The sequence below is a fragment of the Talpa occidentalis genome, unplaced genomic scaffold (genome assembly GCF_014898055.3).
Source record: "Talpa occidentalis isolate TD23 unplaced genomic scaffold, MPIMG_talOcc4v2.1 talOcc4.7, whole genome shotgun sequence".
Lineage (NCBI taxonomy): Eukaryota > Metazoa > Chordata > Mammalia > Eulipotyphla > Talpidae > Talpa > Talpa occidentalis.
Window position 1 is genome coordinate 3,782,932 of NW_023605083.1, and position 18,678 is coordinate 3,801,609.

The 18,678-nt window shown below is 61.9% G+C and overlaps 1 protein-coding gene across 1 annotated transcript in view; it reads right to left on the minus strand.

Moving 5' to 3' along the window:
• The window catches only part of HMCN2 (hemicentin 2), a 117,886-nt gene that overhangs the window by 23,730 nt on the left and 75,478 nt on the right, over positions 1-18,678 (minus strand). The window contains 26 exon segments of the mRNA XM_037491448.2: positions 410-546; positions 636-717; positions 1,122-1,312; positions 1,853-2,119; positions 2,570-2,667; positions 3,474-3,657; positions 4,013-4,137; positions 4,211-4,370; positions 4,464-4,607; positions 5,407-5,538; positions 6,070-6,151; positions 6,756-6,958; positions 7,716-7,829; positions 7,971-8,132; positions 8,722-8,818; positions 10,169-10,356; positions 10,702-10,815; positions 11,290-11,508; positions 12,548-12,698; positions 13,538-13,680; positions 14,108-14,221; positions 14,323-14,496; positions 15,196-15,387; positions 16,226-16,312; positions 16,751-16,864; positions 17,923-18,090. Of these exon segments, the coding sequence (XP_037347345.1) occupies positions 410-546; positions 636-717; positions 1,122-1,312; positions 1,853-2,119; positions 2,570-2,667; positions 3,474-3,657; positions 4,013-4,137; positions 4,211-4,370; positions 4,464-4,607; positions 5,407-5,538; positions 6,070-6,151; positions 6,756-6,958; positions 7,716-7,829; positions 7,971-8,132; positions 8,722-8,818; positions 10,169-10,356; positions 10,702-10,815; positions 11,290-11,508; positions 12,548-12,698; positions 13,538-13,680; positions 14,108-14,221; positions 14,323-14,496; positions 15,196-15,387; positions 16,226-16,312; positions 16,751-16,864; positions 17,923-18,090 (3,842 nt within the window).

Sequence of the window (18,678 nt, forward strand, 5' to 3'; positions counted from 1 at the left end):
ACACACACAGAGGCCCCCCAAGGAAATGGACCTGCATGGGAGGGAATGAACGCCTGGGAGCTCTGCAGAGGGGGCTTGTGATCAGACCAAGAGACCTACAGCCCTGGTTGTGTAGCACAGAGAGGAGCAGTAACTGAGCCCGGGCCACGCAGCAGCCAACTGCAGCTCGAAGGGACTGTGGAAAAGCAGCGTGGGAAGACCTGGGTGCAGACCTTAGTCTGGCCTCCGTGTCTCCCCGCAGCTAAGGTGACCTAATAGGGTGACCGTAATAAGAGGGGTGAGGGAGGTCAGGGGAGGGGGTTTGCAAAGTGCTGGCACTGAGCAGGCCCTCTGCCCCTGGGGTCCCATCACGGTCTGGGGTCTGGGAGGGACAAAGGCTGGGCCCCCGGGTCCCCAGCTCAGCCCCCACCTGCAGCAGGACGCCATCTCGGTGCCACTCGATCTCAGGTGCTGGTTCTGCCTCCACGGAGCATTCCAGAACCAGCTCCCCTGGTGCCAGGCCAACCACAGAGCGGGGGCCTCGGGGCCCGATAACATTTGGGGGAGCTGTCAGGAGCAGAGGGCATGAGAAACAGATCCACCCCTGCAGGTCCAGTCCTGCTTCCCTCTCCTACCTCTGCTCCGGCAGCCCCTACCTTGAACTCTGACCCGGAAACTCTTCTCAGCTTCACCAGCTGGATTCTGGGCCAGGCAAGTGTATAGTCCGGCATCGCCCACCTGGGGATGGAGCAGGGTGACCAGCTGTTCCTGCCCCAGCCTGCCCACTGCCCCATCTGGTTTCCTTTACAAGTAAGAGTCCAGGATCCAGACGCAGGTCTACTGAGTCTGCCTTCCCACCTTCCAACCCACCTGCCCCCCCCCCATGACAGTGCTTCTCTAGGCCCCCCTCATCCTTGCTTCAGAGGTGGGGCAAAGCCTGCCTCCTCCAGGAAGTCCCCTCTCACGGCACCAGCCCTCCTCTGGCCAGGCTGGTTTCCCCATCAGCCTTGACTCTGACTTGGTGGGTCATCTCTGCATCCTCACCCTGCATGAAGTTGGAGCTCAGCCAAATCTTGCCAAGTGCTGCCTGGTCCCTCCGGCCCTCCCCCAGCCTCATCCCACAGGGGGTAGGGCAGAAGCACCTGCACAGCGTCCACCCGCAGCACCCGGCCAGCCCTGTTGCCATTCTCTGTCCAGCTCAGGGCCTGCCCATCCTTATGCCAGGTGATGTTGGGCTGGGGGGTGCCCTGGGCATCACAGGGGAGCTCCAAGGGGGTGCCGGGGGTCAGTGATAGCTCTGCAGGCTGGCCTGAGTCCTTGATGTGGGGGGGATCTGCAAGACACCCCACTGTGGGTCAGCCATGGAGGCTGTGCCCAGAGAGCTGAGAGCTGGGGCTTACTTGCACCCCGTACCCTCCAGATGCCGGGTGCTGACAGCCTAGGGAGGTGGTGGGGGTGGTGCTGGATGGATTGAGCCTGTATTTGGGACATGATTATTTGAAACCAGCTGAGACACAGTGGGGAGGGGAACCACCATCGACACAAGCTTGTCTAATCTACAGCTCATCACTTAAAACATTTTGAGCTGGAAACTTAGGACCCTGCCCCCCAGATGTCAGGGTCGTGATGCTGTTTACATGGCTCGGGAGACTGGACAGGGGAGCATAGCCCCCAGAACAGGAAGCCACCAGGCGCCCCTGCCCAGGAGCAAGGTCAGGGAACCTTACCCCAGCCCCCCTCCCCAGAGACATCCCTGACATGCGGGGCAGGGGTGGGGGCGGGGAGCTCACTTCCCCATTGCCTTCTCCACCGCCCGAGAGGCCCACCCTGCCCTCCCTGGGCCAGCGGGAACGCGCTGAGGGCGGGCACCCACCCATCACGGTCAGCTGGAAGTGCCTCCTGGCCTCGCCCGCCTCGTTCACGGCCACGCAGGAGTAGGTCCCCGAGTCACTGGGTCCCACCGCCTCCAGCTGCAGACCAGGACCCTGCTCCAGACTCTGGGACAACCAGGGCTCCCCATCCTTCAGCCACGACACGAGGGGCAGGGGGCTGCCCTGGGCTTCACAGGGGAGGACCAGCGGAGAGCCCCGCACCACTGCCACATCTTCCTCTAACTCCACCGGCTCCAGGACAGGCGGCTCTGTGCAGGCGAGAGTGGACAGGCGCCATCTCATCCCATGCCAGGCGGCCCTCACCCCTGCGCCTTGGCACAGGCTGTTCCTACTGGCCAGAACGCCCTTCTGGACAATTTCTTCTCATCTCTAGTCCTTGGCTTGGACCTCACCTCCTCCAGGAAGTCTTCCCTGAGCTCCCACGCCAGGTGAGATGCCTCCTCTGTGATCCCACAGCACCCTCCTTCCCCTGGCACCTCTCGTCTCCTTACAGAGCTGTTTCTCTGAACTGCCCTGGTGGCGGGGTCCACTCTGCTCCCATCCGGAGCCTGGGTGTCCCTGGCACACCACGTGTCCGACGACTGCTCGTGAGATGAATGAATGAGCAGCCGAGGGAATCAGGTTGAGGAGCCACAGGGGCCCCCAAGGCTCTGCGTCCCACCCCGAAGGCCAGCGGACCCACGAGGCGCCCCGCGTACCGTGCACCCGCAAGCTGAAGTTCCTGTTGGTCACGCCGGCCGGGCTCGCAGCCACGCAGGTGAAGGTGCCAGAATCTGCCAGCTGCACCGGGGAGATCCTGAACCCCTCAAGAGTGGAGGGGAGGACGAGAGAGGGGAGAGGGGCCGGTCAGTGGCAGGTCCTGTCCTTCTCCAGGGATCATCCTGTCTCCCAGCCGCTTGCTGGAGTGGCTGAAATGCGCCCCAGCCCAGCCTCTGCTTCCTCCTTCCCGGTTCCTGGTGCCCACACTCCTGGTGCCCCTGTCTGCCTCCTTCTCTAAACCACCTCGCCCGCTGCTTTCCTGAGGCTCTGGTGCCTGTGGGGCTCCCCAGAGCAGTCCCCACCCACTGTCTGCCCCACTCTCCTTTCTGTAGGCCCTCTTTTCCCCCTGACCTCTCCTCCTGTGCTGCTCATCAATGACCGCGGTGATCTTTACTCAGCCCCTGCCACACATGCCAGGACCCTTAGAGCTGACCTAACGAGCAGCTGGGCGCAGTCCACAGAGCTGTGCCCCACGTGCCATTTCACTTTCACATCTGTTTGTCTTCTATCCCTCCCCGGTGCCCGGAGGGCAGGCGCTCTGTAAGTGTGGCTGACGTGTGAAGACTTTGCTCAGGCACCTCCTTCCAGGAAGCCCTCCCTGATTTCCCCCAGCCAGGGTCAGGCTGAGTCCAGTGCAACCAGATGTCGTCACTGGGATCACTGAGCTCCCCCAGCGTCATTTGGGGGGGGGGGTCTTCTCCTCCTCCCTGTCACAAATGCCCATGTGTTTATCTTATTCTCATTCTAAACACCATCCAGGTATGTTTTTAAACCTGAGCTGCCTGAAGAGCGTGTCTGCAGGTGTGTGCCCCCGGCCAGCCGGGCCCGGACTCCACCCCCTACCTGAGGGTGCGGCCGTGGCCATGGAGGTGGGTGCGCTGGGACAGCGGAAGGGGCAGGCCGTCCTTGAGCCAGCTCACACGGATGGGCGGGGAGCCCCGAACCGGGCATGCCATGGTCACCAGCTCCCCTGGCCTGCTCACGAGGGTCCCCGAACCCTCGGCCCCTTGCTCGATGGTGGGAGGAACTGGGGGTGCACGGAGAATAAAGCAGGCAGTGAGGGGGTGAGCGCGGGGACAGGGAAGTTCTGGGAGGTGGTTGTTGAGGCCAGACTTTGGCCACAACCGGCCGTCATGGAGGGGAGCCACATGCCCCCCACCCGAGGAGGAAGCCTGCGCTGCGGGCACGGCCCCCAGGGACCCTCTTCTCATCTCCCTCTCCCCGACTCCCTGGCTGCACCCCCAGAGTGGCTGTGCCTCTAGTCTGAGCAGGGGGCACTGGGCCCAGAGAGGGCAGACCAGGCCCCACTCAGCTCACGGCGTGGCCAGGCCGGGGCTCGGAGCAGGTCTCCCGCCGCCCGGCCACTCTCCGGCCGCTCTCACCCAGCACGCTGACGGCGTGCAGCCGGGCGTCCTCCCCGGCCGCGTTGTGGGCCACGCAGGTGTAGGCGCCCGAGTCAGAGGCCCTCAGGCCCTTCAGCACCAGGGAGCTTCTGTCCAGGTAGAACCTGGAAGGGGGAGCACAGGCCGTGAGGATTCACGGGCGCTGCTGGGGCAGGGGAGGGCGTGGGCCAGCCTTACCGGAGGTGGGGGCCCGCGCGCTCTTCCAGGGGGCCCCCGTCCTTCAGCCAGGCCACGTCGGGTGGCGGCTGCCCGTCGGCCTCGCAGTCCAGCCGCACCTCCTGCCCCTCCAGCACGCTGTGTTCCTGTGTGGTGCCCGAGCTCCGAATCTGGGGGGCCACTGTGGCAGGGGCAGTGGTGAGAGGGGGCGCTGGCAGGGGCTGGCGTGGGGATGGGGCGCCAGGGGCGCGGGGGTGGGAGGGCACAGACATACCCAGCACAGCCACCACGAAGTCCTTGCGGACCTCGGCCTGGGCGCTCTCTGCCACACACGTGTAGGTGCCAGCCTGGGTGGGCTGTAGGCGACTCAGCTGGAGGCGGCCCCCCCGGGAGACCACGCCGTGCACCACGCTGCTCTCTGTGGGGCAGAGGGGCGTGCCAGCCTGCAGCTGCACAGACCCGCCCCCCGGCCCCCAGGAGCAAGGGTCACCTGGCTCCCAGGGCAATGTCCCTCCCCCAGGCCAAGAGGGAAAGATCCCAGGAAGCCTCGAGTACCCCACCCCTTCTTGTGCTCAGGGGGAAACTGAGTCTCTTTCCAGTGTCATCATGGTCCGCCGCAGCCTGGTCTGTCTGCTGGCTCTACTTCCTTCCACTGGGACGTTCTTCCCAAAGGACCCCACCCCACAGTGTTCAGCGGGCCCTGAAGCGCCCTCTTGCCACATGGAGCCTGCGCTGGAGTCCAGCGTGGATCTACTGCCCTCGCCGGGGCCAGTGGGGCTGGCACCACAGGGCTCTTCAGCTGATGGCCAGGTAGGGGGGAGGGAGAGAGTGGGGCTGGGACAAAGGCCTGGATGGGGTCAGTGACTGTGGGGCCAGGTCGCAGCTAAGTGACCACAGCTACCAGAGTGGGAGCAGCTGTGGGGGCCAGTGCCAAGCCCGGGGTCGGCCAGCAGGCCCTCAGCTCCCACATAGCGCTTCATCCTCGTGGGAGCCGGTGGGAGCACACGCAGCGGGGGCCCTGAAGCCCCCAGAGCAATTCCTGATGTTGGGGCTTTTAGGGCCACATTGACAGAGAAATGGGGCATGGGACCAGCACCACATTGCCAGCTGTTGATTTTGCCAAGAACAGTTACAGCCAACAATGCCCCCCTCTTTCACCATTACTCCATTCAATAAAGGGGTATCAACACTCAAAAGACAAGGCTGCACATACTCACCAACGGGCATTCTGTCCTTCAGCCAGGTCACAGTGGGCGCAGGGACCCCCGTCACATCACAGGCCAGGACCAGGGGGCTTCCAGCCACCTGGCTCACCAACTCCGTCTCGGGGTTCTCAAATGTTGGGGATACTACAGGAGGGAAGCCAGATCCCCAGAACCTAAGACTCCTCCTGCTACTTCCTTCCTCTTGGGTAGAGTTGGGTACCCTAGAAGGTCTCCCCTGGGCTTAGGAGCCAACATTTGTGCTCAGCCACTAATGGTGACCCAGGCTGTTTTACTCACAAATGTAAACACAACCAGCAGCTGGCTGTTTCAGACATGGACATTTGAAATATGTAATGTTTCAAAACATTTACAAAGCAGAGCCTAAGAGGATGTGCTCAGCACAAAGATGTTTCTCGTGTGGCTAACATACACAGTCTGCAGCCTGTGCCCAGGCAGGCATCACTAATCAATCCCAATGCTCTTGCTCAGCCAGGATGAAGTGGTGCACTTCAGGCAGCCATTACCGGTGTAACAGAGAAGGCTGGGCTCAGGCTGAAATACCTTTGCCCTCAGGGACCCAATAATCCCCCTTCTCCAGCTCCTGCCCTTGCATCCTTGGCCTCCCGAGTGTGGCAAGGGGTCCCTTGGAAAGGCTCTCGCCAGCTCCCAGCTTACCCTGGACGGTGAGAATGAAGGTCCGCATGGCCTCCCCGGCCACATTGCTGACTTTACAGCTGTAGAGACCTTTATCTGACACCTGGGACAGAGAGCATGTGGGGAATATATACATGGGGAGGGAGAGGGGAGCCTAGGGGTTCCCCCAAACACACAGGTCCCAGAACCTTCCAGAGCAGTGATTCCCAGACCTGCACATCCTGCCTGAGAAGCCAGGGGGAAAAGGGAGCCGCTGACCTTTCCCAAGAACCTGGAGAGGCAGGAGGCTGATGGAAAGGGAGTGTACAGGCCCTGGAAGACTCCCCTTCCCCCAAACCAGCCATCCTGTGGGCTAAGCTGGAGGAAAAGGCTCCTTGTTCTGGGTGGGCCAGGAGAGAGGAGGCCAGGATGGACCCACCCAGCAAACATCTCGCCCCAGGGAGTGAGGGCGAGAGACCCCTAGAAAGCCATCACCAGAAGGGCCTGGATAAACCCCTAGATCCAGGAAAACTGAGGTCAGTGGGGGGCACGTGCTCAAGGTCATTCTGTGGGTGGAAGCTCTAGAGGCTGCTCATCAACTCAGCCAGGAGTCTGGTAGGCCCTGGAGGCAGTAGCCCCTGCCCTGGGTGCCCCCTCACTGCCCCACCCAGGGTCACTGGGACCAGGAGGCATATCCCTACAGCTACCTGGGCCACTAGGCTGCTCACCTGGGTGTCCAGGATCTCCAGCTTCTGCCCACCTGGAAGCACCTGGGTCCGCTGTGCCGGGACAAGGGGCTGCCTGTCCTTGAACCAGGTCACAGCTGGCTCAGGGAGCGAGTCTGTCTCACAGCTCAGCACAGCCTTGTCCCCTGCCTGCACTAGAACCGCATCCTGGGGACCACCGGGGGCCTGCCTGAAAGTGGGGGGAACTGGGCCAGAGACAGGGGAGTGAGTTGTAGAGGCCGCAGATTAACAGCCCACAGGGGTCACGTGTGGACCTCACCCCAGGGGAGGGCACAGATCCAGGGAGTTCAGGCCAGCCCACCAAGAACCTGCTGGGTGACCTGGGAAAAGCAAAGCCTCCTGCCCTCTCTGGGCCTCAGCCTCTTCTGCGGGGAGATGCTCTGACAGCTCCCCCAGCTCTTCCCTCTGCGGGGCAGGCCCCAGCTGGGTTAGTGCCCTCTCTGGGGCTCCCACCACCCCATCTCCTCCAGCAAACCAATATAGAAGCCCCCACCCTGGCTGTGAGCCCACGGAGTGGTGGCCGGCTAGGAGGAAACTTCCCGTGAGTCCTGGCTCATATGTCTTGGGCCAGCTTGTCCCCAAAGGACTGGGAAGAGCTTGCGACCCCAAACAAACTCCATGCTAAGAATCTCAGCTGGGACAGGTTCCTCAGCTTCAGAACTCCAGGCACAGCGCTGAGAGCTCACAGCCGTCCTTTCACCCGGAGACCCTTGGCACCATGTGGGTGGGAAACCTGAGGCTCGGGGTGGGGGGCACTTGCCCGAGGTCACAGAGCAAATGTGTGCAGGGCTGAGTGCCCAGCCCGAGTGTGTGCAGCTCTGCAGACCAGGATCTCCGCCACCCGGACGGGGTCGCTGCAGGGCAGCTGTGCTGCCCAGGGGTGCGGAGCTGAGGCTGATGGCAGGGGCGGGGACGGGATGTGAGGTTGGGGGCAGGACGTACCCAGCACGCTGAGCTGCACCAGCCTCTGGTCTCGGCCGGCGGCGTTGAGGGCCTCACATACGTATGTCCCGGAGTCGGATGGCTGTACCCGAGCCAGCTGCAGTGTGTGGGTGCCTGCGGGGGGGAGGGAGGGAGCCGCCCCTCGCACCAGCCAACAGGCCTGGCCTAAAGCCCCCAGCCTGGCCCCAGGTTAGGGGAAGCCATGTGGCCCTTCATAGAACCTCAGAGCTGGGCCCCTCGCCTCAGTTCACCCACCAGGCAGGAGGAAGACCTCCGCTCCCAGGGAGAGGGCCCGGCCGTCCTTGTACCACGTGACCTCTGGGTTCGGGTGGGCGCGGACGTCGCAGGGGAGGGACACGCTGCTGTTGTGGATGCTGGAGACCTGCTCCGAATCTGGGCCTGCGATTCGTGGCGGGACTTCCCCACGGCCACCAGAGCAGAGAGAGCCGCGTGAGGACGCACCCCAGCAGAGGGCAGAGAGCCAGGGAGCGGGCCAGGCCCGACGAGCCCGGGCGCTGCACCTCGCACGCCCTGGAACAACGTGGCCAAAGAAGGCAGGACCTCCCGCGGATGGGAACGGGGCTGGGCCATCGGGGGCGAGTCCCTTCCCAGGCCACTCAGCGGTGGGGCAAGAGCCAGCATATAAAATGGGTTTCCGTTCTAGATCTGAGTGCCAACACTGTCGCCCCTCTGCCCCGGAGGTCACTGCTCCCCACATCTGGAGGCACAGGTAGAGAGTGCGACCCCACAGGTCACCCTCTGACTTTAGGAAGCCGCGGGCCCAGGGAGCGCAGCAGCCCAAGCCAGGCACACTGCGGCGGCCCCAGAACGTGCCGTAAGGCCCATGACCAGGGCCCCCCGATGTTGCCATCCCAGGATGTGGCTGGTGCCAAGACTGGATGCCTGAGCTCTGAGCGCGGACCCCAGGGCCCCAGACACTCGGTACCCCAGGGCCCAGAACACCTGCCCCTCCTGGCTGGGTCCCCAGGGCCTGGGGCCAGCTCACCTTGTACCCTGAGGGTGAAGAGCTTCTCCGCAGAACCCGCCAGGTTCTCAGCCACACACATGTAGCTGGCAGTGTCGGCCGCCTCCGCCGTGGAAACCTGTGGGCACAGGGAGCAGGTGTCTGCCAGGTGCCCGGCCTGGTGGGCCCAGCTCACTCTGGTGAGGCCCACTGTGGGGCTCCTCCCTCCCACCCCAGCTGCAGCGGGCGCAGGGAGCTCAGAAGCCGCGATGCTGTGCTTGTAAGAAACACAGGCTTCAGCCCCTCGAACGCCAGGACCCTGCCTCTGCACAGCAGGTCTTGCCCACATCCCTGCTCGCAGCTTCCAGAAGCCGGGGCTCCCTGGCGTTGAGAGTGATGTGGGTGTCTCCTGCTATCGGACTGAGGCGACTTTTGGAAGCACCTAAGGGTGGGGGCTAGTTGCCAGGGGGACCAGCCATGTGATTAGAAGGCTGGAATGTCCAGACCAATCAGGCCAAGCAGATGGGCTTGGGAGAGCTTCTGGGCTGGTGAACACGCGGAGATTTGGGGAGCAGGGTGCACCTGGGCAGGATGTCTGTGTCGCTTCCTATACCCCACCCACATGTCACCCTCCACCTGGCTGTTATAGCCTTTGTAATAAATCAGTTATCTAGTTAATTAAGATATCTTGTTAATTAAACAAACCCAAGAAGGGGGGCTCAGGAACTCCTTTTTACAGCCAGTTGGTTAGAAGCACAGGTGGCAACTGGGCCTGTGATGGGCACCTGAGTCACAGGAAAGTCGTGGGAGCCTCCAATCTGGTGCACAGAAGCTCAGGTGACAGCCTGGGCTCACAGTGGCACCTGGTGTGTGTGGGGGGGTGCTGGAGAGCTTAGAGACTGAGCCCTCAAGCTGTGGAATCAGGTGTTACCTCTGGGTAGACGGGGGCAGAATTGAGTCACCCTTCAGTGTCTGAGAACTGCTCATTGGAATGGGGTGTCTACCCAGACACCCCCCTAGAATTAGGTCCAAGAACTCCCTAGAAGGTCTCCTTTGTCTACATGGAGCAGCCCTTAGTGGGCTCTGCTCTGTGCATGCACCCCCACATCCATCTAGGGTGTTCTGTGGCACAGGGGAGTGAGGATAGTGCTGGTGAGTCTGTGGTGAACAGCCGCTCTCCACCCCCTGTGGGGCTGCTCCACGCTGTTGGCCTTCAGGGGCTCGGCATTGGCCACGGGTGCTGCCAGGGGTCCCAGCACAACTCCTCAGGTGTCAGGGGCTCTGGGTGGGGCGTGTGGGTGCGCCTTCAGGCATAGCGCTGCCTGCCCTCCAGCGAGGCACCCCCTCGGGCTGCTTGGGGAGCGGAGTGGGACCCCAGGTGCTCCAGGACGATTTCAGGCAAAGAGCCTCATGCGCCACAGACGATGGCGGCTCCTCGGTTCCCAGACAAACCACACAGGCCCCCCCAGCCCTGGCCTTGGGCCCTGACCTGCAAGACTTGCCCATCCTCCAGGACCTGCAGCCGGGGGTTTGGGGAGAAAGGCAGCCCGTTCTGGAGCCACGAGATGGAGGGCACGGGGCTGCCCAGGGCCGGGCACCGCAGGCTGACAGTGCTGCTGGCGTTGACGGTCACCTCCTCCACCAGCTCCTCCGTGTCTCCCGGGATCACAGGTGGGGCTGGGGTGGGGGACAGCAGGGTGAGGAGCGGGGGCCTCCTGGGAAAGGTGCCCATTGGGAGGGCATGGGGGCGAGAGCGGCCCTCAGTGCCAGGAGCAGGCTGGGACTCCCGTGCCCTGCTCACCAAGCCCCCCAGCCCCAACGCAGACCCCGACGCACAGAGAGGGTGGAGACCGACGACAGGTCACACAGCAGGACGTGGCCCATGTGGCATTGGTGCCCAGCCCTGCCAGGTTTCAGAGCCCAGGCTGTGACCCCCTTATTATCACCCTCCCAGGACCTCCAGGGCGCTCAGGGGAGGTGCTGGGGGCCTTAGGCCGAGACCCCAACCCCGGGGCCACTCACTCAGCACCAGCAGCTCGTAGTGCAGCCAGTCCTCGCCCACCTCATTGGAGGCCTTGCAGGAGTACCTCCCGGTGTCCTCAGCGCGCACCAGGGGGATCTGCAGGACCCGGCCCCCTGCAGGGACAGAGGCCTGAGCCAGGGCCAGGAGAGGCACCTGCCCTGAAGGGGGCCTGGGTCGCATCAAGGACACCTGGTGTCCCCCGCAAATATTTAAGGTGGCGAAAAGAAAACCAAAATCGCATGTGCCATGAGCTTTGACCCCAGGCGGCCCTCGAGGGGAGTTGGGGGAGTGTCATCAACATGTGGGGTCACAAGTCTTCTGAGCTGCTCAGCAAAGACCCGGCTCCCTCCAGTAATTGCTGAGCTTTGGGGGACTATTCCAGGACATGGCCAGTCTCGGAGGTGGCCTGGCCCTCATTTTCTAGAAGGTTCCAGCTATGTCAGAAAGGTGCCCAGGCCTGGAGAGGCCACCCGAGTCACACAGCAAGCAGCACGGAGCACCGAGAAAGGTGCCGAGCTGGCCCACACTGGTTTGGGGGTGCCCTGTCCCCGCCTGCAAACTCCCCACTTCTGCACGTCCCTGCCTACCTTGCAGGATGGACACCCCGTCTGTGGCCACCAGGGGCTGGTCCTCCCTGTACCAGGTGAGCTTGGGGGGCGGCACCGCGTTGGTGTCGCAGTAGAGGTAGACGGGGTTGTTCTCCACGATCTCCCGGTACTCCGTCACCCCACCCCGGGCCTCCTCCTCCTGGGACAGGATCTCAAAGCCTGCACTGGCGTCACCCACCTTCTGAAACATGGGGGGCACTGGGTGGAGGAGACAAAGCCATCAGGACACACTGCTGGGGGAGGGGACCCCACCACTGCAGCCAAATCCCCTTCCCCCTTGAAGGCAGTTTCACCAGCGTGCGCTGGGCAGCTTCTCTGCCCGGCACTGGGGTGAGGCCCCTGCCCTCTCAGGCACACATCTGAGGGCCTCAGAGACTCCTTGGGACACTCTGACAAGCTTCTGCGAACCTGCTGCCCCAGCGCAGGGCGCATGGCCCGCCTCTCCAACCGCAGGGCCGCGAGGCCCCTGACGCGATGGCCCACATTTTCCAAGGGCCCAGGGGTGCAGGGACGGGCCGGTCACAAATTCAGTCGTGCCTACCCAGGAGTCTGGGGCCAGAGGACAAAGTGGAAGCATATGAACACCCCAGAACAGAGTCCTTCTGCCAGGACACCCCAGAAGCACCCCTCAGCGAAACCTGGCTCTGGCACTCATCCCTGAACTCCAGTTGAGGCCTCCAGAAGAGGCCATCAGCCTCTTCCCTCCCTCCTCTTCCCTCCTCTCCCTGCCTCCTTCCCTCCTCCTCCCAGAGGTCAGAGCCCGGTTCCCCTCTGTCCATGGGAGAGGTCCCCTGGGGCGGGTGACTGGCGGGGGAAGTGGGGACCGAGTGCAGCTGCTGCAGTCCCTCGAGGTCCTTCTTGCTGCGGACCCACTAGGGAGCTCTCAAGGGCTCTTTGCTCCTCTCTGCACCCAGTGAAGTAGGGGCGCTATTAAAGCACCCTCAGGGGCGCCTAAAGCACCGTCCTGTCCATGGGGTCTTGGCGCGGGGGTCTTTCTAAGACGGCACCTTAAGCCAGGGGAGCAACCACAATGTTGGCAGCTTTGGGGGCTGCAGAGCAGATGGCGGATGGGGCAGGAGCTGCCAGGCCAGGGTGCTGTGAGCCCCCACCCGCCCCCCTTGGCCCCACCGTCCAGCACCCCCAGACCACTCATCGGCCACCCCGTCCCGGGCCTAAAGACTGATGCGCCACGCCTGCTGGCCCGCCCTGCCCCTGCGGGGCCCTGCCCCCGGCGCACCCTGGATGAGCACGCTGAAGTCCTGCTCGTCCTCCCCGGCCGCGTTGGAGGCCACGCACAGGTATCGGCCCGAGTCCGACAGGCGCGTGGGCTGGATCTGCAGCAGCCGCCCTTCGCCCAGGACGTGGAGCCGCTGGTCGGGGGCCACCGGCTGCGGGGAGGAGGGGGCGCGGGGTTCAGATGAGGGAGGGGCAGAAGGCGCCAGGGGAGGAGAGCCCTGACTTAAAACCCGCCGCCAAGCGACAGCGCCTGACGGCCTTGAGCAGCCAGATCCGGGGCCTTGAACATCGGGAGAGAACGAGATGGGCGCGTGGTTTAACGTCTATGAGGCGGTCTCCTGCCAAGAGCTGGATTTCTTATAAAAAAAATAAAGGGTGGGCGGGTGCAGGTCACCTCTGGGGCCAGTGCTCTAATGTCATTGTACTTCGGGGAAAAGGTCAACTCATTTAATCCCCACAACCCTGCGAGATCCTCCCCCGGCCGCGGCTCCCCTCACGCCTTCGGCTCTCTTCCACTGTCCCCTTTGCCCTTCAGAAGCCACGCCTTGCTGCTTCGTGTTCTGCAGGCGCCTCGTACTAGTCACCGCTGGTATAAGCCACTCTCTCCCGGTTTTGTGAGTGTTTTGCTGTGTCGGCGCGTCTGCTATGTGTACTCTGATGCTGGCCTGCCAGCCTGGCTTGCTTCTCTGACACCCTTCCCTCCAGCAACTTCCATTTTACTGTCTTTCCTATGGCTGAGAAGTGCTCCCAAGTGGGACAGACCCCTCCTCTGGACCCAGTCCTCTGCCAGGGGGCGCTTGGGTGGCCCCCAGGGCCTAGCTATTGTCACTAGTGCTGCAGTGGACACATGGAGCATAGAATTTTGGGGCTGGTGGTTCATGTTCTTTGGACAGATGTGGGCTAGTTGCTTGGCTGCCTTTTCTAGAAGGTTCTGGGCAGAATGGGGGAGCCAGAGATAAGGGCCCGAGGTGGCCGCGGCATTGGCGCTCACCTGTCCATCCTTGTACCAGCTGATGGTGGGCGGAGGTGCGGCCCAGCACTCACACTCCAGGGTCAAAGTGCTGTTGACCTTGGTCTTCACTTCCTTCACGCTGACCTCCCCCAAGGGGTCGTCTTTAGAGATGGAAGGAGGGACTGAAAACACAAGGAGGGGTCTGAACAACAGGTGTGGGGAAGGGGCACGGAGACCCTGTGCTCACTACTTCCAAGGCTATCCCAGAATTGGGGGGCTCCCGAGTGTGGAGGAACAGGGACCCTGGAAAGTGACCCGCTCCTGAGGCCGCTCACTTAGGGGAAAGGGTGATAGTGAAGGTTACAGACAGGTCAGGTCTGGAGCAGGGTGACCTCTGGGAGACCTTTCAGAGAGGTTCCAGGTCTTCAATTCTGGGGCTTTTGGGTGTACCCCAATACAAGTGGCAGAAGGAAAACAGGACTGGCATGGGTCTCGGTGCCCATGTGAGCTCCACCCTCACTTACACTTTCCTCCCTGTGTCCTCAGACCTAAAAGGAAGACCCTGGGGTGTCATCTGGGCACAGGGGAGCCCTGCAGGCCCCGACTCACTGAGGACCTCCACGTGGTAGTGCTTCACGGCCTCCCCAAGCTCGTTGGTGACCACACAGGTGTACTGGCCAGCGTCCTCCTTCTGGGCATTCAGGATCTGCAGCCCATGGGTGCCTGCTTGGGGGGCAGGGGCCAAGGTCTCCCTCAGGCATGAGCTCAGACTCCCCGATCCCCTCCTCTGTGTCGCCTGCCCCCGTACCCTCAGGGGGCATCACCTGGAAGCAGCTGAATGTTGTCAGAGGCCTCAAATGGGGCCCCGTCCTTCATCCAGGTGATGGTGGGGGCGGGGAAGGCCAGCGCCTCGCAGATCAGAGAAATGGGGTTGTTGATGGTGACCGTCACCTCCTCATCCCCAATGTTCTCGGTCACTCCCAGGATAGTGGGAACTACTGTGGAGGGGGGCAGGAGGGCACCCCCGGTCAGGGCATCTGAGGAAGGCTCAGAGCCTTGGGTGCTCCTGCTGTTTTCATTACCCAGATGGGAGACTGAGGCTCACAGCAGCCCTTGCTTGGGGCTGCCAGACGTGAATTCTGGGGGACCCCGTGCCCAGGGAAAGCTTCCTCCATTTCCAAAAAATTCCACTGGGGCCTTCTTAGCCCCGAGGTACCCGCCCTGAGTTGGGGCAGGTGGAGTTCTGGGGTCCGCTGCTCTCCAGTGTCCTAAGGCTTCCCCTTTTGGCCCCAGGGGACTCTTCCCTTCCACCACCTGTGTCTACAAACAGGTTTTACTACACCTGCTACTACACCTGCCCTTCTCATGGCCTAGATCCCTGTGTCTCCAGCCGAACAGGACAGTTGTCGGTGCAGCACTGACCACAGGAGAGGACAGCCTGGGTGAGCCTGCCTTGGGCCTGGAGCTACCTCCTCGCCTCTCTGGGCCTCAGAGCGTCCACAGTGACTTGGGGTGGGGAGGTTCCCAACCACTCACAAGGCCTGGCCCATGACAGATGTTCTACCAATATCACCGCTGTTACTGCTGGACTGGGGGAAGTGAGAGAAAAAGTCCTGGAGCGCCTTATGGGGAGCTGCCTCAGGAGTTGGTCACCTTAGCTTTCCCCCGTACCAGCATCTTCAGTGGCCAGCACTTACCCAGGATGCTAAGCTGCAAGTGCTTGGTCTTCTCGCCCACAGCATTGGCTGCAATGCAGGAGTAGTGGCCAGCACTGGACAGGTTGGCCTGCAGGACCTGCAGGAGGGCTCCATCTGGAGAAATGTGGTGGGCGTCTCCACCAGCTAGGGGCCTGCCATCTTTGAACCACGTGACCGTGGGCTGCGGGTGGCCTGCACACGTATGAGAGAGGCAGGGAAGACAATCCCATAGGTTTTGACCAGGTGGGCACAGAGGTGCTCCAGCATGGAACTGGAACATGGATTCTCTGTCTTTGTCCAGAAATAGGGCAGTAGGGCAAGAAGCCCTCTGTCCAAGGAGTGGACAGAGATGAGGTAGACAAGAGAGCAAGGCAAGTTCTTCATCCCATCCCCCCACCTACCATCTATCCATCCATCCCCCCAACCCCCCATCCCTCCATCCCTCCATCCATCCCTCCATCCATTCCTTCAACCATCCATCCACACAGCCTCCTATGCATCCATATACCCATCGATTCAACCACAAATTTATCCAACCATCCATCCATCCATCCATGCATCCATCCATCCATCCATCCATTCATCCACCCACCCATCTGCCCCAGTCCATAAGCATTAATGGGCTCCTTCTCCACCAAGCACTGGGGAAACCATGGAGACAAGGTAGCCCTTGGATCCTCCAGCAGCCCAGAACCCAGCTGAGGTACACAGATGTCACAAGGCCACTGAGGGCCAGTGCGGTCAGTGCTGCGATAGGGAAGCACTGAGGCCCAGCAGAGGTGGCCCCTCGGTCCAAGGGGTAAACCAAGGACTCCTTCTGGAGAGTCTGGAAGCTGAGGTCTGTAGTCAGGCGAGGAGCAGGGAAGAGTATTGGGAAGCAGAGAGATGAGTGCAAAAATTTCGGGGGCCATGGTGCTGGGTTCAGGATGGAGGAGGCCTCCGTGGGGAGCAGCAGGGCTGTGGACAAGCAGGCCGGACCCGCAGGGCTCCAGTCCCCCCCTTTGCTGCGCCCGTCCTGTGTGGCCCTTACCTGCGGCATTGCACGTCAGGTGGGCTGTCTGTCCCTCGGGGACCTTGATGGCCTCCTCCAGGCCCTCATTCTCGATACTAGGAGGAACTGGGAGAAGCAGGGAGGACTGTTACTGACCAGAGTTGGCCCACTCGGCCTGAAAAACCACAGAGCAGAAGGCCGAGGGTCCAGGGCGTCTCTCTTCAGTGCCTCAGTTTCCCCTCATGACTGCTTCCATGGGAAAGCAAGTTTAACGAAGATTGGCTGCTGACTCAGGGGAATACCGGAGCCCTGGGAGAAGGCCCTGGACAGAGGAAGGCCAGCAACTGGGTGGCGCCTCCCACATGGGCTTAGGCCCAGCTGCATCTGGGAAGCCCCATGGCAGCCTCAGAGCAGAGGTTTCTGGCGAGGCAAAGACAATAAGGCTTGACCGCTCCCTCCTTCCTGTACACCTGGTACAGCCGGCGCCCCTAGTCCTGGGCCCGCTCCCTGAAGCTCTCAGGAAGGGGACACTGGTGGTGTGCCCCGGGATTAGCTGTGCCATACCCAAGACCTCCACGCTGAAGTTCCTCCGCGCCTCCCCAGCCTCATTGCTCGCCAGGCAAGAGTAGAGGCCTCTGTCTGGCTCCTGCGCTCGGGTCATCTTCAGCATCCAGCCACCTGGGGAGAGCGGGGAGCTGGGGTCCAAGCCTGGCTACGAGCAGCCTCCGTCCCAAGCTGCCCAGCGGGAGGAGGAGCACCAGATGTGTGTGTGCCGCCCAGGGCTCCACTCCTCAGACGGGGACACCGAGGGTGAACGGATGGAACCCCGGGACATCAGGCATGCCCCAGGGGAAACTGAGGACCCTGTTCTAGTAGTACAGCTCTGTCACCTGGCCACCCCCAGTTCTGGGGATTGGCCAGGGTTAAAGAAGAGCAGGGGGCAGTGCTGCCCTGGCCCAGGTCAGACCCCAGGCTAATCTGATGGGCTCTGTGAAAGCCACCTCTCTGAGGCCAGCTCCTCTCTGCGGAAGCCGGAGGTCTCCTAAGACCAGCCCAAGATTTCACAGGACACATTGTGCTGCTGTTCCTGCCCAGAGCAGGCATCACTAATTGATTGCCGCCTTCTCTTCTGCCAGACCCATGTGCAGTCCTTGAGTCCATATGCTCACGATGCCTTGGGCGGCCCACCGAATGCTCAGACATGGTGCACAAGGGCAAACTTATCTGCTACCCCAACTTTGTCTGTATAGAACAACCAATAGGTCATGGAGGCGGAACTTCAGTGGACCCTGAAGTCCTCGCAAGATTTGGATGGAACACTGGCTCACAGTCTCGGTTTCCCCACTTACATACCAGCAAGAACCATCACAAACCACCTCTGGGAGGCGGTTTCCTATTTAAAGAAGGTGCTTAGATCAGCCTCTCCAAGCCTGCTGCTGCTCTGTGGGACGTTTCATAAGGGCCATGAGAATTTTTGCTGCAGGAATCATCAGTACCTTGACAAGGCAAGTGGTCACTGGAAATCTCTAGAAGGGGAGCAGAGTAGGAAGCCTTTCCAAAATTACTTAAATCCAGTTTTTTCCCTGGAGCACATCACCTGACCAGTATTCACCCTCCCGGCACCTGTATTTTGGGGTACATTTGAAATGGTTCCAACCAGACTTGGCAACTCAGGGTCAGTGAGCGGAGGCAGAGGTCAGACCTGACAGCCACACGCCCCCTGGTGGGCACCTTACCTGCCAAGAGGTAGGTGTCCTCCCCGGGGCTGATGGGCTCCTCCCCTCGGAACCAGCGGACCCCTGGGGGCGGGGTGCCAGTGGCCTCACAGAGCAGCGTCAAGGGACTGTGCAAGGCCACTGTGATGTTGCTCAGGGGGTCCAAGTCGCCAACAAACTCTGGGGGCACTAGACACAGAGAAGAAATCACATCCAGGTGCAGACAGGGGTGCTCCCCCCACACGCTGACCTCCCTGCCTGAGGACCTCCACCCCACTTGACAGAATCTGTGGGGCAGAAGTGACAAGATGGAAGCTGTTCCCCCTGACGGGAGATTGGACTTTGGTGTGAGGCAGACACCTTGGGCCTCAGTTTCCCCAGCACCTCCAGGGCGTGCCAGGAGGATTCAACCAGAATGTTTGAAGACTTAGCACAGTGCCTGGCAGGTGCTGAGCGAATGAGACTAGAATTAGAGCAAAAGCGACCGCGGCCGAGTTCCCGAGATGCACGTCACGGTGTGGAGGACAGTGGTTTCTAGAGGAGCCATTCAAAAGAGCAGCCACGTGCCTCCCCACAGGGACAACCGGGAGAGGTGAGGGATCCCAGCAAGGCCAGGGGCAAGGTGAGGGGGCTTCCCTAAAGTGACCCCTGCCCCACTCTCCCATCTCACCTCTTACCAGGCCTGCCTCCACCCCAAACTGCACTAGTTACACTATAGGCAGCGTCGGAGCTCAATAAACGGCCGAATGGTGAGGCTGCTCCAGCCGTCCTGCACAC